Genomic DNA, 22,210 nt, shown 5'->3' with positions numbered 1-22,210 from the left:
AGTGGTTCATTAGCTGTATGAGATCGCTTCGTATGGGTCATACTTTATTTAGCCCTTTTGACCGGCGTCGCAGTTTACTATCTCACGCTGGATTGCAACTGCCATCCGCTACATGGCTGGCTGGCTGGCAACCAAGGGCCCCATCTAAGCGCATGAAGTTAGGGAGCTGGCCGCCTTATGGGCACTTTTTATAGGTGTACCTTTAGCGGCTACTACCAAGGGGCCTAATTAAAGTACCGTAATACCTTCTCCGAACTCTACCTGAAGGACGTCCTCCAGGCAGATGGCAGAGCTGGAAGGGAGGTGCTGAAGACGGCCAGTCAAGTTTCCCAGAAACGCTAACTGGTGAGTCCACTTTCCTCTCATGCATTATTTTGTGTGCATTTGAAATTAAATGAGGTGTACATGTACCTATTACAGAGATACCAACATACACGATTTGGGCGTAGCAAATACGATTTCGAGCCGTGACTACGACGCTACGATAATACTCAATAAAACACGCTAAACAAGCCGCCCCATATAATTTTATTAAATCGTACAATACACATGCAAACAACGAATGAACTATTAAGTGGAAATAAAAATTAAGCAAAATATCAAAGTAATTGCAACAGAAAAGAAAAAACACTTTTAATTTTAGAACGCAGTGTTGAATAATAGCGGCGAATTCACTCGAACAATGAACGTGTCTCAAACCTTTGTGTATAGTGGACGTATTGTTGCATGCCCTCCCCCCGCTGGCTGGCCTGCTGAGTGTGCATTTTTTACGCTAGTGCATTGCTGCAAGATCGTACCCATTGATCTCTATTACACGATGGGGAATAGTGCACATGTGCGTGGGGAATGAGGTTGTGTGTGAGCTAACGTGTCACAGTAACCTCATTCCTCACGTATCCACTATTATCAGGCATGAGAATCTTCCGGTTTAAACCGGAATTCCGTTTTTTTTCCTTTCAAAATTGTGGTCTCCGAGTTCGATGTGAATTTGCTATAAAATTCGGGGGGTAGGTTTTTAGGGGTATACATTTGGATTTCTCTAATCCCTCTTCTTTAGTCAGACAATGTCAGTTTACCTTTGTAATTGTTATTATCGCGGATCCACACGTACGGTGTTCATGAAAAAACGGCACCTAACTAAACAATAAATTGCCGTCCAGCAACTGGCCCAGTTTACGGCTTGTGGTCTTCCTGGCATCGCGCATGCATGCAGCAGCAGAGACGGATGTATAAACTTGCCTCATTCCTTGCTTCGTTTATAGTGGTACGGTTCAATAATGTTTGCGTGTAATGCACTTGCTGCTGCAGCAAAGATAACACGTGTGGAGACTTTTGAAAGTCTACTGAAAAAACAATGCACGTGTTTGCACCATGTGTACTGTGTACTGTGTACGTCCGTGCAGGTTTGTACACGAACCAATGAGCGGCGCGGCACGAATCTGAGATCGCCGGCAGGCCATGGAAAACTGGTACCTGTTATTGCCTCACAACCAGCGAAAGATATATTGGGAACCAGCGAACACACTGTACGTCCGGACGACGTGCTTTCTTCATTGGTTCTATTTCTATGTTGGGGTCTAATCTCAACCTCGTTCCAGTTATACCCTATGCTGAATAACAACCTCTTTCTCAAAAACACATCGCTCTCGCCAAATATGTAGGCCTATTATTTTAAAATGTGCGTCGCCGACAGATCGTTAAAATCACAAACATTTAATTGCAAAAGAATTTCTTTTACACAACCGAATTTCAAATCAAGAACCTATAAAAATGGTTGTTAATGAGAAAAAAAGCATTTTCAAGGGCAGAAATAAGGGATAAGATCGTCAAAAAAATAAAAATATTATTACTATTGTTTTTTTGTTTTTTTTTCCTTTCTTTCTCCGGAATTGTAAAAAAATCGCAGGCGAACCCAAAAATGTTTGAATTGTTTGAGCTTTACATTCCTTATTTTCTTTTAAACCTATTATTAAAAAAAAAAGAAGGAAAAATCACACAAAGGTAGGTCACTTCTACCTGGAAAAATAGGTGTCAGAAATGCATCAGAGACCACCACAGAGCTTCTAAATACCCAGAGCTCCCAGGGCCCTTAAGCGGGCCCTGAACCCCGGCCGTAAGGGACTTCACGCTGCGCGCGAAAATGATGGAATATTGACATTTCCAATCAACTGAATTTTTTCCTGTTTTTTTATCATCACCCATTCTCATGCCTGTATTATTGTGCCCACGCTGTCTGTACATGTACTTCATCCAAGCTTGGCAAAAAAGTACGAAATAATGGCGACAAAAAAAGGAGACCTTCTGAACAAAAATACCTTCAACTGAGTGGCCTGATAGATCTAAGCTAGACAGTTTCCATGCTTTCTTACTAGTAATTATAGCGCCGATGTCCAGACAAAGCCCAAAATCCGGACACGTATTTTTTGCCCAAAATCCGGACACTTTTTTTTTTTTTTTTTTTCTCTCCCAATAGCTTGTTGTTTCATTTCTGATCATTAAAACAATAACATTTAGGTAAGGCCACCCTTTTTTATGTTACATTTATTTTGAAACAAAGTCAGAAGATGAGGGAAATCAGGGTTTTTTTCACTGGCCATTATAAACATTTGTAGCTGCATCTTCTGTTGATGCATACAGGTAAGTGATTTCACAACAATGCCTGAAAATGAGCCAATTAGCATTGTACATCAGTTTAGGGAGCCCAAGCTGCGCTCGCCCCTAACTTTTGGGAGATGCTAACTCTTTTTTAAAATTCAATGTTAGCATCTCTGCTATTATGTTTTTTTAACATAATGGCGATACCCCCTAATTTTTTGCGCAAGAATCGTGGGCGCCCAGGGTCATGCTCGTCAGCCTGCAATATCGCGGTGCCACGCATCTGGGCTGAACTGTTAATTGAATTGGGGTCTTCTGTTATGGAGCCTGCCTTTTGGTCTTCTGGTAGGACCATAGGCCTTTTGGGTTTCTTAGGCACTCCCCGTGTCCTACGCCCCTGTGGACATCGCGTATACCCACCACTTTCTCGGTGCGAGTCTATGCAATTGTAGCATTCGCTTTACAGGTAAGTAGAGTGAAGTATACCCCTACCCCACAGTAGTGTGGGTGGGTCTACCATCAAATACTTACCTGTAGAGCACCCTCCCTTCTTCCCCCATACACTCAGTTCTTCAGTATTTATACTTGAGGATGCTTAACATGTGAGCATGTCACAGGGCGTTGGTGACAGGGCTTTTGAGGCCCTATTGTGTGTAAAACTCTTGGTTTATTGCCTTCCGGCATAAGGAACAATGCACAAGTTTGTAGTATTCGCTCTACAGGTAAGTAATCAATCAGAGACCCACCCACGCTTCTGTGGGTGGGGTTTAAAACCTCTTTACCACACATTGATTCCCTTATTAAAGCATAGTTTTTGCTCTTTTCAGGTGTTAATAGAAATAAAAATTGACAAGGGTCGACAAACGACTCACTTTGCTTGTCGCATCACGTATAGCTGTCTTTTGCTCTATGCTGTAATTATTTTGAATTTGTTTTATATTGGAAGAGCTATCTTTCTGTTGTGTAGTTTTGATATGTTGTTGGCTTTGGGGTTCATACATTGTACAACTTACATGTATTAGAGAAACATATATGCAACCCTAGTGAAACATTTATCCCCAAAACAATGTGACCACTTTCATCAGTAATTTTATAATTTTGTTTACATTAGTAAATGTAACTACATTAAACTATCTTGTTACAGCAAAAAAATGAGAAGCATTCACTTTGATCGCCAGGGATCTGAGAGTCTTGGTTTTTCCTTGAGAGGTGGGGTCGAGTTTGATGTTGGTGTGTTTGTTTCCAAGGTAACATCCAAGTCATGGGCTTCACAGAAAGGACTCAAGGTATGGCAAATAATCAGTTTGCTTCAATCAACATCAAAACAAAAATTGAAAATACAGAAATATTTTGTTAGTGTTTTTTCCTACAACTTGTGTGTAACATTCTAACTGACTTTGTTGAGTGACCTTAGTTGGCGACCTTAGTGGGTTTAAGAATTGCTGGATACCAATTTAACTTGGTTTGTTTGCAAGACTGAATGAAAATTAACCAGTGGTTTATATTGTAGGACAGAAAGTTAAAGTTTATTTAAGTAAGTCCTCTGCAAATTGAAAAATGTTCAAACAAACCTGTTTATTAAAGCTGACATTTTGTCTAACTTTAGCTATTATCTTACACAAGGAATGTATTTTTGTGTATAGTTTAAATGATGAAGTTTTTCTTTGTGCAGCAACAAATTTGTGACACTGTCTCATACCCACATCAAAACCATGTGGAAAATAATTCTTCTAACTGAAGTAAATTTGTGACAGACTTAAAAATTCATGTTTATAGAATCAAGTTTTAAATTTTGTTTGCAGGTTGGTGATGAAATAGTTCGTGTGAATGGTTATAACATTAAGCGAGCTACACACAGTGAAGTAATAGCTGCCTTGTCTATCAGCAAAATCGTCAAACTGAAAGTCAGACGTTAGTAAAATAAATTCCTTTTTTTATATGTAGATATACAGTCGACTCCCGTTAATACAAGGTCCGCCGGATTGGCCCATTTTCCTCGTATTATCCGAAACTCGTCTTAAACGCAGCGCGCTAAATATAGATACATACGTCATAATTGTGCATTGTGCACAACACGTGTACGTGCATACATGTATTACATGACATAATGGCCGCACGTGTGTACACAGATGCATGGCAGAGCTGCGTGATGTACAGCACAAACAGCACAAAATTAGGCTATAAAACTGTTTTAATAAGTCAGTTTAGATTTAAAATCAATTTACATTTTACATGATTGAAAATTTGTGAGATTTTAACTTGCGTTATTGTTTTGTGAAGTTTCCGATCCCGTGCAAAACTTTGGTCGCAGGCAGTTTATTGCCAATACTTGGTTTTCATCGGTAACCACCCGTTCAATGCTGGATGGTTCATTGCTAACGCGAGACAGGGAAAATCTTGCTGCTGCAATGCATATTGCACACGCTGTGAAAAACTGCGGACGTATCAGTCAATAAAATTAAAGTTGGATTTTCATTGGTAACCAGCAGTGTATTGATAGATGGTTCATTGCTAACGCGAGACACCAGGGGAAGATCTTGCTGTTCCATGTCATATCTCATGCATGTGTGTGCCATGCAATACATCTATCTGCAGCTAGCAAAAAATATAATCTTGATTTTCATTGGTAAACACCTGTGCCAAGTGGGATACCAGGTAAAATCTTGCTTTTGCATTAAATAGTATTGATCACGCAACTTGTTTTGCTTGTAGGTTGCGGGTAATTTTTTTCGTCTGAAAATGCTTCATGTGCTTATAAACTCAGTGGATCAGTATCTTTTCTAAAGACTTCTCGCTTGTTTGAACCATGCAAGCTTCCTAATCCCACCATTGTTCAGAGTTTGGAATTAACAACCGTGCTTGCTGATGACTAGTGACTCCCGGTTTCGGATTAGTGTTGCTAGCATAGCGTCCACTTTACACCTCTGTTGTACAGGTGTTGTATGTCTTAGAAGCCACAAATAACGACTTTACAGGCTGTACAGGTATTTTCTTTGTTGGTTTTTGTATTGTTCTTGTTTTAAAAGGGTTTAAAACAATGTTTTGCTCGTAATGGGTCGCCCAAATTACCTCGTTATAACCGTGTTCTCGCTACTACCGTGCTCGTATAATCCATATTTTAATGCATTGATATGCGAGCTCGTAATAACGGGAGTCGACTGTAGATACAAATTGTAAAGGTCTGTAAAGTCAATCACAAAGTGCACTCAAATTTAAGCTTAGTTTTTGACATGGATATTTGCTTTTTTTGAGTGCATGGAAGAATGCAAAACAGAACGACTGGAAGTACAGGTGTACATGTAGTGTACTAATCTTGTGACTTCCATGAGATTGGCTCAGATAATTCTCCGAAAGCTAATGGTTTATTCCGAGTGAATGAGTAATGGTATATCATTCTGTTGGTAGGTGTTGGTATGCTACCTGAGAAAACAGAAAGAAGTGATCAAATTACATGGAGGCTTGTCGGCAGAAACCAGAATCACTCTCAGGTATGCAATGTTCATTTTGAAACGCAGTCAGCAGGTGTCTATGGCTGTTCACTGTGTCATACATTTTGGAATAATTAGAACATTTTATTTTTCAAAAGTGAACAAATTGAAAAAGGTTGAATAGTTTTGTCACAGGAACTGTAGATTCAATTCGCTTTTGTTTCTGATGTTTTGATTGGCTGACTGGCAGCCAATCTGATGAATAAGCAAGTTTATGAGTTTTATGTTCTTTTGTAACCCCTTTTTAAGCAGCTGTGAACAGGTCACAAGCGGCAACAGGCTGTGCCGCGAGATATACATGAATACACAAGCTGTGTGTTTTTTGTTTGTGCGCCATCCCATACGCTTGCATGGTAGGCCTCATTGTGAAAAGTTGTGCTCAGACGGGGCATTTAAATGAAAGACACAAAGAATTAATCATTTTGTAACTATCAGCATTTGGAAGGGATAAATAGTCATACTCCATTATTACAAAATTTGGTTCAAAATTATTTATGAGTTGCAAAAGGTTTAGGAAAATGGTAAACTTTCACGGAGAATCCATGGGTGGATTTCACAAAGAGTTCAGACTAGTCTTACATGTATCTCGACTTGGGACTAGCCTTAAGTTTTTAATATCTCCTAGGATTAGTCCTAAGTTAGGACTAGTCCTTACTCTAAATGTGAAATGGACCCCAGGTCACCTTATCCAGGTTCAATGTTCTTTGTGTGCCTTTTTGGATGTGTTATGAAGCCTGTCTATGTAAAGGTTTTTTGTTGTGTTTTTCTCTAAAAAAATATTTTGTTGCCATCTCTTGAAATGATATTTCAATGCCCCAAAATTATATTCATAGACGAAATGCAAGAAGCAATTTTCTCTGGTGTACTGTTCTTCATACCATGTTGTCCAAATTATTATGTTATATTCTTGTTGAAATATTTTACAGTACATATCCTTTTCAAAATCAAGTGCATTTTAGCAACTTAAAGGAACACGTTGCCTTGGATCGGTCGAGTTGGTCTTTGAAAAGCGTTTGTAACCGTTTTTTATAAAATGCATATGGGTAGAAAGATGTTGTAAAAGTAGACTACAATGATCCACACAAACATGCCTCGAAATTGCGTGGTTTTCCTTTTACCTCGTTGACTAACACGTCGGCCATTTATGGGGGTCAAAATTTTGACTCCCATAAATGGCCGACCGTGTTAGTTCTCACAGTAGAAGGAAAACCACGCAATTTCGAGGCAAACTTGTGTGGATCATTGTATTCTACTTTTAAAACATCTTTCCAACCATATGCATTATATACAAAACGGTTACAAACGCTTTTGTTTTGACCAACTCGTCCGATCCAAGGCAACGTGTTCCTTTAATGTTTAACATTCTTTCTGAATTTACAGGTTGAATTGGAGACTAGCAATGAAGTTAGTAAAGAGACAGATCGTAAAGTATTTGTCAATCTTCAGACTGGCAAGAAGTTGGGTTGTGGGATTGGAACTGGACAGAATAATGAGCCTGGCATATTCATCCTAACAATCACTAACGGGTCGTTGGCTCAAAAAATGGGCTTACAGGTAAAATGCAATTATTGCTTGATATTATTGGAATACATGTTCATGTACGAGTGGTGTTAACTTAAATTTCCAGAAACTTGTTAAAAAAGGTCTGCCTCCCTGCACGTAGCTGCCAACATTTAAAAATGTCAATGAGTAATAAAACATTGCAGCATGTCAAGGCGTTTGACATTCACACAATTTGTAACAATTTGTATTATTATTCTTAGGGAGTGCTCCCCCCCCCCCCCAGGGATGAGATTCTTAAAAAATTAAAAAGACTGAAATTATGTTGTTGTGGGAGGTGAACACATGTAAACTATATTGCCCTTAACTATTTTGGGGTTCAAACAAATTTTGATTCACATACAAGTTTTTTTAAACTAGGCCACATGTAATAATGCAAGCAGTTTTCAAAAACGAAAACAAATAATTACTAGAATTTAGTGTTTGTAGAAACAAATACTATGTGTTCAAAGTAAGACTTGTCAAATAATTTTATGAATTTTAAAACAAGTTCTCTTTGAATTTTGGACAAGGATACCTCTAGTCTGTTTATCTTTGGAAGCCATGGGAAACGATCATTATTCCAACAACTCTGACGATCGTCAACAGACTCCACCGTAATGCATATTTTGACAGGTCACCGAAAACATGTACATGTATGCCGACACTGGTACTGTGACAAGTAGAATAATTCACATCCGGTTACTTACCATGTATCTATACTCGCCTTTTCTACACTGGCTCCCGGTAAATCAACGACTCAACTACAAACTCTCCATGACTACATAAAAAGCACTAAACGGTCCAGCTCCAATCTACTCCTCTGAGCTTCTACATGTACATAACCATATACCTGTACGCTCTGGTCTTCGCTCTTCTGACACTAACAGGCTCTCTGAAACCAGAGCTAGACGCTCGTGGGGAGACGGCTCATTCTGTGTGGCTGCTCCAGGAGTTATCTCTTCCAAGAGATATTTATACTTCTAATTCCATGCAGTGCTTCAAGTCTGGACTATTTAAAGACATATTTGTTCAAGCGTACTAAATCAGTTTCTAGTTTTCTGGGAAATGTTACATTAATTTTCCTTTTTGTGCACCTTGGGTGTCTTTATTGAGACAGATTTGTGTACGTTATAAGTTTACAATTATTATTAGCAAAATGTATTCTGTGACCCAGGGTCATGCTTGTTATATGAGTTTACGTTTCAGCAATGTCAACATGCATGACATGGTATTGGCAGTTCTGTGATAGTCGTGGAGGAGGAATCGTTAGAAAATAGGAATAATGTTCGCAATTGTGAATGCTGAAGTTGAACAAGTTTAAGCAGAAGCTACAGATCTGCTAACCAGATGGCAATGAATTAACGACTATGTCAAAATATACCAGCTAGTTCCCTCTGCTGACTGTCTGTGTTGCGATAACTTCATCAGTTCTTTAATAATCAGATAATCAGATGAAAACTGTATTGCACCCAACAATGTAGAAGAGCGGTCGTAGGCTCAGCTGCTCACACAAGTACATAGTACAAACAGTATTGTGTATAACTGCTGTGATAACTGTGCACTTTAAATGCTGCTTTGGGAAAGGCTGTGATGGGCGACTAGTCGTACGCATTGTGCATGATGTCAAAATCGCGACTATTTATTGCTTAGTTGAGTTGCGACTGCAATTATTCAACTACTCGGTAAATCAAGCCACCACAACTACAAAAATAGTTGTGACTTTCTGCTTGCTGAACCATTTGTGTTGCTCACAGTCACGGCTATTCACGACAACATAATGTACCTACCAAACACAACCACACATCAGTAGGCCTGAGCGACTAGTGAAGTTTACTACTCAACTAGTCGCACATCAAATAGTAGCGACTAATTTTTAATTCGCAAGATGCAATGCAACATTTTTTGTTCCGCAGGGGCAATATGGTAAATCATTTCGTGCTGAAAGGATTGAAGGAAATGTGTCACTGATGTCTGATTGTGTTTCATAAGTAAATTATGTTGCCATGAATAGTCGTGAGTGATACAATCGGTTCACCAAACAGGAAGTCTTGACTATTTTTGTAGTAGTCTTGGCAGCACGATTGTTTGATTTGTTGAAAAATCATGATTTGATAGTCGCGACTTATGTAGCTGAGCTTCATTATAGGACAGTCAAATCCTTTCTTTACTACTTTCTGAGTTCCATGACAAACCAAATATAAAATCGAGTACTTTGGCAAATTTTCTGATACACTCCAGTCTGCACATGCGGATGTTAAACCGCGTTGAAATAAGCTGTGCTGTTCAGGGCGCATTGCAGGCAAGTGGTCTTTTTAAATCTGCTGACACGTTGACCTTTGACCTAGATGATGACTATATAGGTCATTTGGGACAGGGTGGAATCATTCAACTCAAAGAATTAATTAATTATTTATTACACTATCATGGTACCACATACAATGCATTTGAGTGGAGAAAACCAATTCAACGCAGGTTTGACCCCTTGACCTTTGACCTAGTTATTTGGAAAGGATCAATCGAGTATACAAATATGTTTTTTAGATTCTCAAGGTCTGGTTTCTATTCACCTCTAACACAAACCTTGTCCATAAAATGAATAGTTTAGAGAAAATTGACCTTAAAGATTGCTAATTACCACCTAATTTAAATATGCAAATTAGGTCACTTCTGGCTTGAAACTCTTGTCCGATTTTGGATATGTCATCAATAACCACCCAATAAACAAGAATCAACCATAAAACAAACTTTTGCAATTAGTGTGACTCAAAAGTCTAAATCTGGTCCTCTAATATTGCACCTGCAGCAAATAGTACGCCGCAATGCATTTTGGGCATTGAAAATTCACGACTAATGTTGATGTCACAACAATTTGAGGCACAAATAGTTGAGTAGCGAATTTCACTAGTCGGTCAGGCTTTTCTGGGGTATTTCTTGTTTAGCCTGTTCTCAAACTTGGTCATTTTAATAACCACAGTTCTGTGAAAAATTTGTGTTAGGCAATAAAGAAATAAATTTTAAGAACAAGTAATTTGTGTTGGCCCTTGAGACATAATTTTAACTGAACTGTATCAATTTTTCTGTTTTCTGTAGTCTAATACATGTACTTATAACCTTTAGAATAACGACTATAATTTTTTCTGGGAAAGGGAGATGTAGAATTGAAATCCCTTCATTTCGTTCGTTCGGACATTAAATACAGCCTTATGGTTCGACAAACCAGTCAAACTATCAAGCGTTTTGACAACCGACCATGGCCAGACTTCTGCTGCTGGGAGCTGCCATGTTGTTCGCATATTTGAATATGCATTACACATTGTCCTTATTTACTTAATAGGGCAACGCCCACAGTGCACGCAGCGCTGCAAAATAGACTGTGCAAGTCTCGCACGTAGCGAAAACGAGAACTTAATTCGAAAAAAAGTATGTTTTTGTACAAAACCAAATTGTATTGAAATTGTTATTTTTTTTTAAATTCTTAAAGATTATTATTTTAAACGTACTTTTTGTATAATTATTATTTTAATTTGTGTACATAATAATTGTTTTGTTTAAATTAACGTAAAAATTTTACATTTATCGGGACGAGGATCGCTGTTCGACATCGACCAGGATGTTTTTTTTTAATAAACCCCGTTTGTGAATCACGTCCAATTGGTGCGATTATCACATAGGTTCAGCGATAATGGGAACGTCAATTGGGTAATATTCTTAATTGTTTAGAGTAAACCGGAAACTGGAGGTCAAGTTTTTTTCTTTAGTTTTCTTCGTTAACTTGTTGAATTGATTTTACTTTTCTGTTTTTAATCACTTATTTTTTCATTCCCAAGAACATATTCAATTTTTAGAGTCATAACTTATGTTAAACTAAAATTATTGACAGAACAAAATCTCCCCAACGTAAAACTCCATTAGGTTGGGACCACAATGGTCCCGGAAGTTCAATTTCTCGCGAGACTTGCACAGTCTATAGCCAAGACGATAGTTGCTCGCCAGTATAGTCTAGATTTCAAACCCGCCAGTAAACTGCGCGTACATGTACACGATCCAATATCGAGCACCATAGTCTCGGGCCAATGTAGATCAAAAGTTATGTAGATCAAAAGTTAAGATTTTTTGAAATAAACTTTGAATGTTATAACTCAAGAATGGATGACGTCATCATGACGTAACTTACACGGTTTCCTCTCCTAATGAATATCTTACTATGTGTGAAGTTTCAATTTCATACGAGTTTGGGAAAGGTGCTTTTGTTAGCTGACAAGGGACGCTGAGAAGAAGAAGAAGTATGAAAAGGAAGAAAAACAAAATCGAACTAGGTGTTCGGCTGTTGTTGGATCAGTGGTGAATCAATAAAAAAAGTGTTCTTAATAGCTTGTCAAAATGCAAAGTAATCAAAACGAAAATGTTTTATCGATGTGTATTATGATAAAGCATCTGAAAGCGTATATTTCAACCTAAAAGCCTTTAAATAATGCCTTTTTAAAGCATTTTACAGGCACTTCCGGTTTAGAAAGGTCAAATGGTCAAGAGAAGTTCACCAACATGTATCCATTTTTATGAATTATGTGAAGCCATTTTATATAATGTATAAATTGTCAAAATAGCTTTTGTGCTTTAGGAAATATGAACTTATGAAATGCTGACGACTGTAGAAGACACTAACTACTTGAAAGGGAGAATGTATTTTGAAAACGCCTTGAACGCAGACTATATAGGATATGCATGAGCACTGGAGCGTGACACTACACACGTTTTACATGTATAGTTCTATCAATATGATTTTTTGAATTTTCAATGTCCGATTTGAACCGGTTGATGGATCAAAGTGGGGTCATGTCTGTGGAGCGTTTAAAGCTCTTTGCAAGACCTTTCTGATGAGGTATGAATTGTTGAAATAGCTTCTTCACTTCTTGAGTTATGATTTTTTTAAATAATAAACTTTGGAGTAGTATATTTTTCAACAACTGATGACGTCATCGGGACGTAACAACTTTTGCATCATCTACTGGTTATTGTCTATCTGTGTGCAAAGTTTCAACTTAATGCAAGCTTTGCAACTATGTTTTTTCTTGCGGACAATCGACTCTGAGAAGAAGACGAAGAAAAAAAACACACAAAAAAAACGAACAATAACAAAGAGATGTTCGCGCTGTTGCCCGAACAACTTACATAGGTGTATGGGCCGGATACCCGAACACCTACAAAATTGTCATTATGGCTAAAGCAAAGGAAATGTTGTCTGAGCTACATGTATATCTTGATAAGTACATATACGTCATGTCAACACCAAACTTGGTTTGTGGATTGGTCTTTGTGAATTGGTCCCACTCTGTTCTACATGTGACAAATGTCAAGAAACGTACTGGCTTGGTTTTTTTATATTTTATTGTGTTCTATTTCTTTTGCTGCATGGAAACAAAGCTGGCGTCCCAAGAAAACATTTTTTCCTAGTTATTTGCATAGAACATTGTATCATGCAGATTCTGTATTGTTTTTGGCCCTGAAGGTACAAATTGATAAACATAGAATCACTTGACTAAATTCATAACACCAAGATGGTACGTGCAGTGAGTACTTTCTGTTGATCTAAACTCATGATCAACAGGAAACAAAATGATAACAGCTAGAAGTACATGTATCTTGGTGAGCCAATTTTTGGTTGGTCAAATCTGTTTGACAAGACTACAAATTTACAAGATACTTTTATTTGAATCTGGGAAACATGGTGATGATTACCAAAATTTCCCATTAGCAGTGCACCCAATCAGAAACATTGTGGGATATTACATGTATCAAGTTCTAATAAAAGCAGTTACTTGGGCACAATGTCTGCTTATCCTGTAGGGTTTATAAAGTTTAAACTGGTGGTAAATTATCCAACGCACAAAATTCTACCTAAAAATATGCACATCATAAAGAAGATTTCAAACTCTTCATGTTTCGCGAAAGCAAGTGTTTTTATCTCTGGCTGGAGGGTTAATTAATTGACAGGATGTGATTATCCACCTAAATATCAGAGGCAAAGGGGATGGAAGTGTTTTGTTAAACAAATATTTGAATTGTGTTTTTTTTTTTGCTATTTTCATGATTGAAGGGTTGATTAATAAAATCAGTAAATGTTAGACAAAAAAGTCAGATTCCTGCAAGTCAAACTTCTGTTCTCTGTATTGGAGACTGGAAACCCCTGAACAACTCACCTGTATGGGCAATAAATTGAAGTTCACCCTCTAATCCTGTATTTCTGATTGACTGACTTTGTAGGTTGGTGATCAGATTCTTGATGTCAATGGTACAAACTTCTTGAATATTACCCATGATGCAGCAGTGATGGAGCTTAAATCAAGTAGCCAGCTGACCATTTCTCTTCGATCTAAGAAGGTTAGTTGCTATATACTTCAAACAGGATAACCATCAGTTACTTATCTTCCATGGGTATTTTGGTTGTACTTGTAGATTTGGATTGTGATCAGATTTGAATTGTGATATTTTTGCAACATCAATTTTCTACAGATCTAGTTTAGAGGTTGATCAAAGATAGCGACCTTCATGAAACCATCAAATGTTGACAATGAAATGAGTGGATATCTTCACAGAGTATAACTTCCAGATACACGTTTATTCATCAGACAAACTCAATGACAATCTTACCAGGGTTGTGGAAATAGCGCCCTCTAGTGTTGATATATTACATCCCCCTTTTTGAAAACAAAAACTTGTTTTGAAAACACCAGAAATGTAAGCACAATATATGTTGGTTTGTGTGATAAAAAAAATCCTTGTAAAAAACCAGAGCTTGACATAAATGTGCATGGAGTAATAACAAATGTTTTTGTAACAACAAACTTATTTATTTATTTATTTATTTGTTTTTTTTTTTTGGACAGAAAATAGCCAAAAGGGATAAGTTTTATAACAAGAATCAGCAATAAAAATAAAAAATAAAAATCACTAGTCTCACTGGACTATACCGAATCTGTAGATTAGTAATGTTCAACAAATGTTCATCTCGCTGGGTGGTTTCCTTATGAATGTATTGTTTATAAATCAAGTCTGTCCGGTGGTTTGACCTGTCTTCCAGATCGTGTGAAACCGTTAGTCATGCGAGCGATAGGCGTAGGAGTGATCTGGGGTTGGACACCTTCAAAAGTGACGCGTTTCCTTACTGGTTCAATATCGCGAAGGTGACGGCGGTTACGACGTAGCTCGCGACCGTTTGGTGTGACGACCAAATATGAACGCGGTTCCTCACAGCGTTGTTTGACTTTAGCTGGTGTCCATAGACCGGTACGAGTATTCTGTACACTGACAAGTTGGCCTGGTTGGAGTTGCTGTAGGTCATGTGCAGACCGATCGTGATAAGTTTTCTGTTTATCTTGTCTCTCAGCGAGGCGGTTGTAGATCTGATTCTTGTGTGGCAATGTATTCTTAATGACGATGGGAAGATTGCTTTTCACTTTGCGGTTACAAAGTAGTTCTGCTGGGCTGGGGAGTTTGCTATCAATCGGAGTAGTACGAAGACATAAGAGTGCCATATTGATGTTTTGTCCACTAGATTTAGCTTTAGTCATAGTGCGCTTGATGGTTTGTATGGCTCTCTCAACAAAACCGTTCGACTGGGGGAAGTGAGGAGAAGAAGTCACATGTGTAAAACCCCAATCGGTAGTGAATGATCTGTATGCCTCCGAACTGAAATGTGGGCCATTGTCACTAATGACTTTCTCGGGAATGCCTTGCTCGGAAAACACTTGCTGTGTAGCATCAATTACTGCGCGACTGGAGCAGCTTGTGGGCATCTTGCGAACATAAGGGAATTTCGAATAATAGTCCGCGATGACGAGATAGTCCTGTCCATCGAAGTGGAAAAGATCAGTCCCGAGGAACTGCCATGGGCGTGTCGGGAGCTCGTGCTGAAGCAGTGGTTCCTTGGGTTGGGAGCATTGGTGTTCTTGGCATGTTGGGCAATTACTAACAACATTATCAATGTCCTGATTGATGGTTAGCCAATAAACACAGTCTTTTGCTCGTAGTGTCGTTTTCGTTATGCCTTGGTGTCCCTCACGTATTTGTGCATTGACATTGGCACAACAACGCGAGGTCCCTTCATGATTACACCATTATCGACGGTGAGTTCATCGCGAAATGACCAATACGGTCGCAGAGAAGTGGGGAGCTCTTTCATTCTGTCTGGCCATCCACGCGATATAATATCAATGAGCTGCAGTAGCGTTGCATCTTGCTGAGTTTCGCGTTTAAGCTCCGTGATGCGCTCCATAGAAAATTGAACATGGTGTATTTGCACGTCCAATGGAATGTGCACATTGTCTCGTGTTGGTGAGCGTGACAAACTATCAGCGATGGGAACGTCTTTCCCTGGACGGTAGTGCAGGGTCAAATCATAGGGTTGGAGCCGCATGAGCATTCTCTGTAGGCGTGGTGGTGCAGAAGTCAACGGCTTCTGATGGATCATTTGTAATGGCTTATGATCACTCTCAACTGTGAAATGTTTACCGTAAACGTAGATAGGTATGATACCTTTCGCAGCCGAAAACAACTGTGAGCATTTCACGTTCAATGTTGGCGTATCGAGTCTCTGCATGATCGCTAAGTGCCTTTGAAGCATACGCCACCGGGGCGCCATCTTGCATGAGCGTAGCACCCAATCCGCGTAGGGATGCATCCACTTGTATTACTGTGGGTTTGTTGGGGTCAAAATACCGCAAGGTTGGAAACTCTCTGAGCTTTGTCGGATCTGTCGGAGGTGGTATGGCTTTGATCGCTTTGACCTTTGAAGGATCCGGGTGGACACCATTGACATCGTATATCATGCCAAAGAAGAGGACGTGTGGATCCTTGATGGTGCATTTGCTGCTGTTGAACTTTAACCCAGTTTTAGCAGCGACTGTCATTAGACGATGAAGATTGCGATCATGAGACTGTTCCGAGTCTCCAAAAACGATAATGTCATCTGCGATTCCGATAACACCATCACATTGCTCGAGTATTTGATCCATACGGTGTTGAAAAACATCTTGACTGACATTCAACCCAAATGGCATACGTTTGTAACAAAAGCGTCCGAAGGGGCTGTTGAATGTGGTTAGTAGCGAACTAGCTTCGTCAAGGTGAACTGACCAGTAGCCATGTTTTGCGTCGAGCTTACTGAAAACCTTTGCACCAGCAAGCTTGTGAGTGATTTCTTCAACAGTTGGTGTCTTATGATGGCATCGCCTGATCGATTTGTTTAGATCAGTTGGATCCAAGCATATATGCGTAGCTGTCCATTAGCTTTACGTGACACTGCAATGCTACTTACCCAATCAGTGGGCTCGGTCACCTTGCGAATAACACCCTGTGCCTCCATTTGAGTAAGTTCCGCTTTCAACTCATCACGGATGTGAATGGGGCACTTACGAGGAGCGTGTATGACAGGCTGCACATCATCACGAAGAACAATGTGATATGCACCACTAAAGTTACCGATAGCATCGAATTGTTCGGGGTATTTGGACTTGAGATCTTGAATCGAAGCGATTGGCTGACAGCGTTGTGTCTCAACTGGCGAGGCATCAGACTCAACAGAGCAATTGAGAGCAACAATGTTCAAACGAAGTGCTGTGCGTAGGCCAATGATTGCGGGACCATCCGTCTCGCATATGTGGAATAGCGAAGTGTGCCACTCTGACTTGCCATACTTGCATGGGAGTTGTAACGTGCCATATTGCTTGATCTGAGTTCCATTATAGGCCTTGAGAATTGACGAGGAGAAAGCCAATTGTTCCTTGCGTGGAAATCCGTTGGAATCGAGTGTCGTAGGGTACATTCGGCGATACATGCGAATGGGAATGGTATTCGTTTGAGCACCAGTATCAATCTTAGCGCGTAAGTTGATGATACGACGTTCTGTGTTCTGTTTGAGTTGTACGTATGTGTACGCTTCATCTCTATCCGTGGAACTAGGAGAGATATCTGAGATAACAATATCAAGGGTTAGTTGGTCGTACTGACTATCTGTGTCTCCACTCGGGAAAGCTGTATCATCCAGCATGTGCATGTCACGCCTGGATGTGTTCTGTTGTGACCGGGATCCATATTGTGAGCGAGAACGACCAGAATTTGTACCACGCTGGCGGCCTCTGCCACGTGCTTGCTGACTTTTGTTCTGCCGTGGATCCTGTGATTTACACACTACTCCAGTGATTTTGCTTGCCACAGCAATTACATGTGGTACCAAATGCAGGGCATAACTCTCGTGATTTGAAGGAATGGGCACGTCCACAATTCCGACACGTACGTTGACGTTGCATGACATCAACTGATGGATTGGCCTGGTTCACGTTGGTAAGTTGTTCCATGTGTGACAAGGATGCCTCATGGGTGCGAGCAATGTCTAAGCACTGATCAATGCTTAACTTGTCATCTTCAGCCAACAGTTTCTTTTGCAAATCTGCATGCTTGGTACCGGCGATAAATTGTTCAATGATTCTGTCAGCGAATTCTTTATCATCGCGAAAGTGACATGTTTGAGCGTGTAGCTTCAATCGTGACATGAAATCATCAACTGTCTCTTGATCATTCTGACGAAACTTGTGTAAGTAGAGACGAGCGACACAGAAATTTGTGCGTGGAGTTAGCTGTGCAACAAAGCGATCCCAGACTACATTTGCATTTTTAGCATCAGCATCAGTTAGGCTCCAGGAATTATATTTGCGAAGTCCTGTTGAACCCATGAACAGAAGGATATGGTCCACCTGTTTTTCTGCTTTTACATTCTTCACAGAAAAGTATAGTTCACATTGCTGACGAAAAATCTGTATAGCACTTGGCAAATCCGGGTCATCCCAAGACATACGGGGTGTGATTGAGTCAGTCATGTTGTACACAGAGTTTAGCACTGAATAAATTCAAAATGGCGACGAAGTAAACACTGCAGTATTGTGCACCGCAGATGTACATGCACTAACGTTTATCGGCAATACAGTACAGAACGAAGCAACTACGTGTTTATTTGTCACTCACCAATACCTTGTCATGTCCACGAATTGTTGGTATTAATCTGGCATTAGTGACGGGGTTTGTTACCGCGCTGCCACCATGAAATGAGTGGATATCTTCACAGAGTATAACTTCCAGATACACGTTTATTCATCAGACAAACTCAATGACAATCTTACCAGGGTTGTGGAAATAGCGCCCTCTAGTGTTGATATATTACAGACAATAATCAAAGTAAATTGTGATAATGTGTTTCAATTGTCTGCTTGAAATTTTATGCTATGTTTTGTTATTAATTGCCTTCTTTGCAGCAAGATTGACATGGATTTGATGCAACACTCATTCAGGGGCCAGAGCCTCAGACAAAACTAATAAATGTTAATTCAAAGTGCTTCACTAGAACAAAACACCTGGCAAAGGTAATATATAATAATAATAACCCTAACGCTAACAACCAGTATTGAGCGGTTTCCTGAGGGTTTGTTGTAGTTCAGTGCTTACCTAAACCAATGGTGAGTCGTGTTGGCCTTGTCTACACGGAGGACTAATAAATAGAACCAAGTGACAGCTTGACTGGATTGACAACGGACTGCCGCATGGCCAGGCCGCTGGGTGCTGCCCAGCCACCGGTCACGCCCGACTGGTTTATTGCATAATTGTCACAATAGACACTAACAACAATAACAACAATCACAACACTCTTCCCCCTTAAGTGTTTTTTTTTTTTTTTTACATCACTGATTAATTATTTACAAAGTTGATGGGGATTTTTTTTAACTAATTATAGAAAAAGAAAGCAAAAAAAATACAAGCTAGAAGCACTTAACAGAGGGCACCATACAATTGCCTCGTTGCTCCTGGGCCCAATTAAATTGAGCTGCTTACGCACAAACAACTACCGATGAGCACAACAGAATAATGCTTTATAAAAAAAAGAAAAAAAGTTGGGATCCCGGATGTGAATATTATCCCACCCGGGAATCCCGGTTCTTCCAACCGGGATCCTGGATGTGAATATTATCCCGTCGGGAATCCCGGTTCTTCCAACCGGGATCCCGAATGTGAAGTAACCCACCCAGAATCCCGGTTCTTCCAACCGGGATCCCGTAAGTGAATATTATCCCACGGGGAATCACGGTTCTTCCAACCGGGATCCCGAATGTGAATATTATCCCGCCGGGAATCCCAGTTCTTCCAACCAAGATCCCGTAAGTGAATATTATCCCACCTGGAATCCCGGTTCTTCCAACCAGGATCCCAGATGTGAATATTATCCCACCGGGAATCCCGGTTCTTCCAACCGGAATCCCGGATGTGAAGTAACCCACCCAGAATCCCAGTTCTTCCAACCAGGATCCCGGAAGTGAATAATCCCACGGGGAATCACGGTTCTTCCAACCGGGATCCCGAATGTGAATATTATCCCGCCGGGAATCCCAGTTCTTCCAACCGAGATCCCGGATGTGAATATTATCCCACCGGGAATCCCGGTTTTAAACCGGGATCCCGGAAACCACAACCCGGGATCCAGAGATGCCAAGTCCAGAGGCCAGCTATGCGTGAGATTTTTCAAAGCTAACCCCCCAATATGTCAAGGTGAATTCTTTCGGCTGGTGCCTTGGCTTTGAGTGATGGTTTTTTATACGTATTACATTCTTTGCATGTCTTCACGTGAAGGGCAACATCGTCTTTCATTTTATACCAGAATGATGTTTGTCGTAATTTCTGTAAGGTTCTAGTTATTCCCGAATGCCCGGCTAACTTGGTGTCATGGCAAAGTTGGAGGGCTTCACCTTTTAGAGGCAATTAGCATAAGCAATTTATCACCGGTTGTATCAGCCCACCTGTAGTACAAAACTCCCTCTGACAGCTGTAGGAGTGGAGCGTTGGACCAAAGGTATTTTTCCGCAGGTGACAATAGTTGTAATTCGTGTTGGGTTGGAACAAATTGATTTTGCCTCGATTCTTCCTTCCATTTTACCAAATATTTCAAGTCAGGGTCCCCCAGCTGCAGAGCCCTTAATTGGTGGTGAGAATATTTTGTGAATAGTGACGGTTCCTTCGATGGAGTTTTCCCTGCATCCAGTAAAAACTGGTTGAGTTGGTTTGGTTCATCCCGATCGTGTACTGTGTCCAATACAGGGGCCATTGCCACGTCCAGTATCAGCTGGTCGCTAGAGCTCTGATCCCTGTGCTCGGTGATATGTGAATTTGGGTGAGACTTGATTTGCCTTACTGCCAGTGGGATGACGTCATCGACGTCGTCCTCAAACTGTTTCCACTGTTTATGGATACGGGAGCAATGCTTACAGCCGCCACGGGAGATTTTCTTCAACGCAGCCCGCGAAATAGCAATTGCAGTTTGCTGTGTCATTAGGGATGCGGGACAGTGCATCAGCGTTCATGTGTTTTTCCCCTTTTCGGTGAAGTACATGTATGGTCATATCATACTGACTAAGCTCTTCAATCCACCTTGCCAGCATTCCTGAAAGAGTTTTGAAGCGCATTAACCAAACAAGGCTATTGGTCCGTACGAATGTAAAATTTACGGCCAAGGATATAGTGTCTGTATTGACGCGTAAACCGTACTACTGCTACCAACTCTTTACGAGTAGCACAGTATTTTCGCTGAGCTGGGGAAAGAACATAACTCCCATATCCCAAAACCCGTTCTACTCCGTCTTGAATTTGTAATAATTCTGCCCCTATTGCGAAATCGGAAGCATCGGTGTCTATTACAAACTGAGGTTAATCCATAAAGGAGGTGGACGACTTCAAGTACCTTGGGCCGGCTCCAGGATGCAGAGCAGAGAGAAAGACATCAAAGGTGCTTGCATGGAAAGCCCTCCATGACATGAAGAAGATCTGGACATCTCAGCTCCCCAATGGTTTTAAGCTGAGATTCTTTCATGTGGCAATAGAAACCATCCTGCTGTATGGGTGTTAGTCTTGGACGCTCATCAAAGGCGTTGACCAAATCTATCAATGGTTGCTACACCAGGATGCTACGGATGGCACAGAATGTCTCCTGGAGGGATCACATCACCATCCTGGAGCTCTATGGCAACATCCCCCCACTGAGCGAGAAGATCAAGGAGTGCCGGTTGCGACTTGCTGGTCACTGTATACGGCACCTAGAGCTACCAGCCAATAAAGTCAAGACAGGCGCGGCCCCGGAAAACCCACCAAGACCATGCTAAAGACCCTGAATGAAGACAAAGTTACCAGACGCTTGGCTATGACTGTGACATCACAAAGGACGCCTGACGGGTGTAAACAACGCAGACCCCTGACAACCCTAGGGTAACCAACCCCGAAAGTACTACACGCTCGCGCTTTGACTGTGATGTCACAAACAACACAACCCCCCAAACCACGGGTACCCTGAAATTGACCCTGGGACGCATCATTTTAGCTGGGTGCGGGCACCACTTGACGTAAAAACAATGGCGGCGCCCTGAAAACAATGGCGGCGCCCATGCAATTTAAGCGTAGTTATAGTAAAGATTATCAGTTCTTGGAACTGTTGTAGTTTTTGTGTTGTTGTCGTTGCTCTGTGAGTAGAATTATGAAGCGTTTTGGCAGCTCCCAGG

At 40.5% G+C, this 22,210-nt stretch overlaps 1 protein-coding gene across 6 annotated transcripts in view; it reads left to right on the top strand.

Annotated features, from left to right (window-relative positions):
* Positions 1-22,210, top strand: part of LOC139952051 (harmonin-like) — a 109,637-nt gene that overhangs the window by 51,260 nt on the left and 36,167 nt on the right. For all 6 annotated transcript variants that reach the window (XM_071950977.1, XM_071950983.1, XM_071950980.1 and 3 more), the window contains 5 exons: positions 3,740-3,881; positions 4,398-4,506; positions 6,001-6,083; positions 7,464-7,637; positions 13,887-14,003. In XM_071950977.1, the coding sequence (XP_071807078.1) occupies positions 3,740-3,881; positions 4,398-4,506; positions 6,001-6,083; positions 7,464-7,637; positions 13,887-14,003 (625 nt within the window). The remainder of the gene's footprint in view (positions 1-3,739; positions 3,882-4,397; positions 4,507-6,000; positions 6,084-7,463; positions 7,638-13,886; positions 14,004-22,210) is intronic.

Source organism: Asterias amurensis, chromosome 20 (assembly GCF_032118995.1).
Source record: "Asterias amurensis chromosome 20, ASM3211899v1".
In the NCBI taxonomy this organism is placed as follows: Eukaryota; Metazoa; Echinodermata; class Asteroidea; order Forcipulatida; family Asteriidae; genus Asterias; species Asterias amurensis.
Note: the sequence above shows the minus strand (reverse complement) of the source record. Positions and strands in the feature narration are given on the sequence as shown.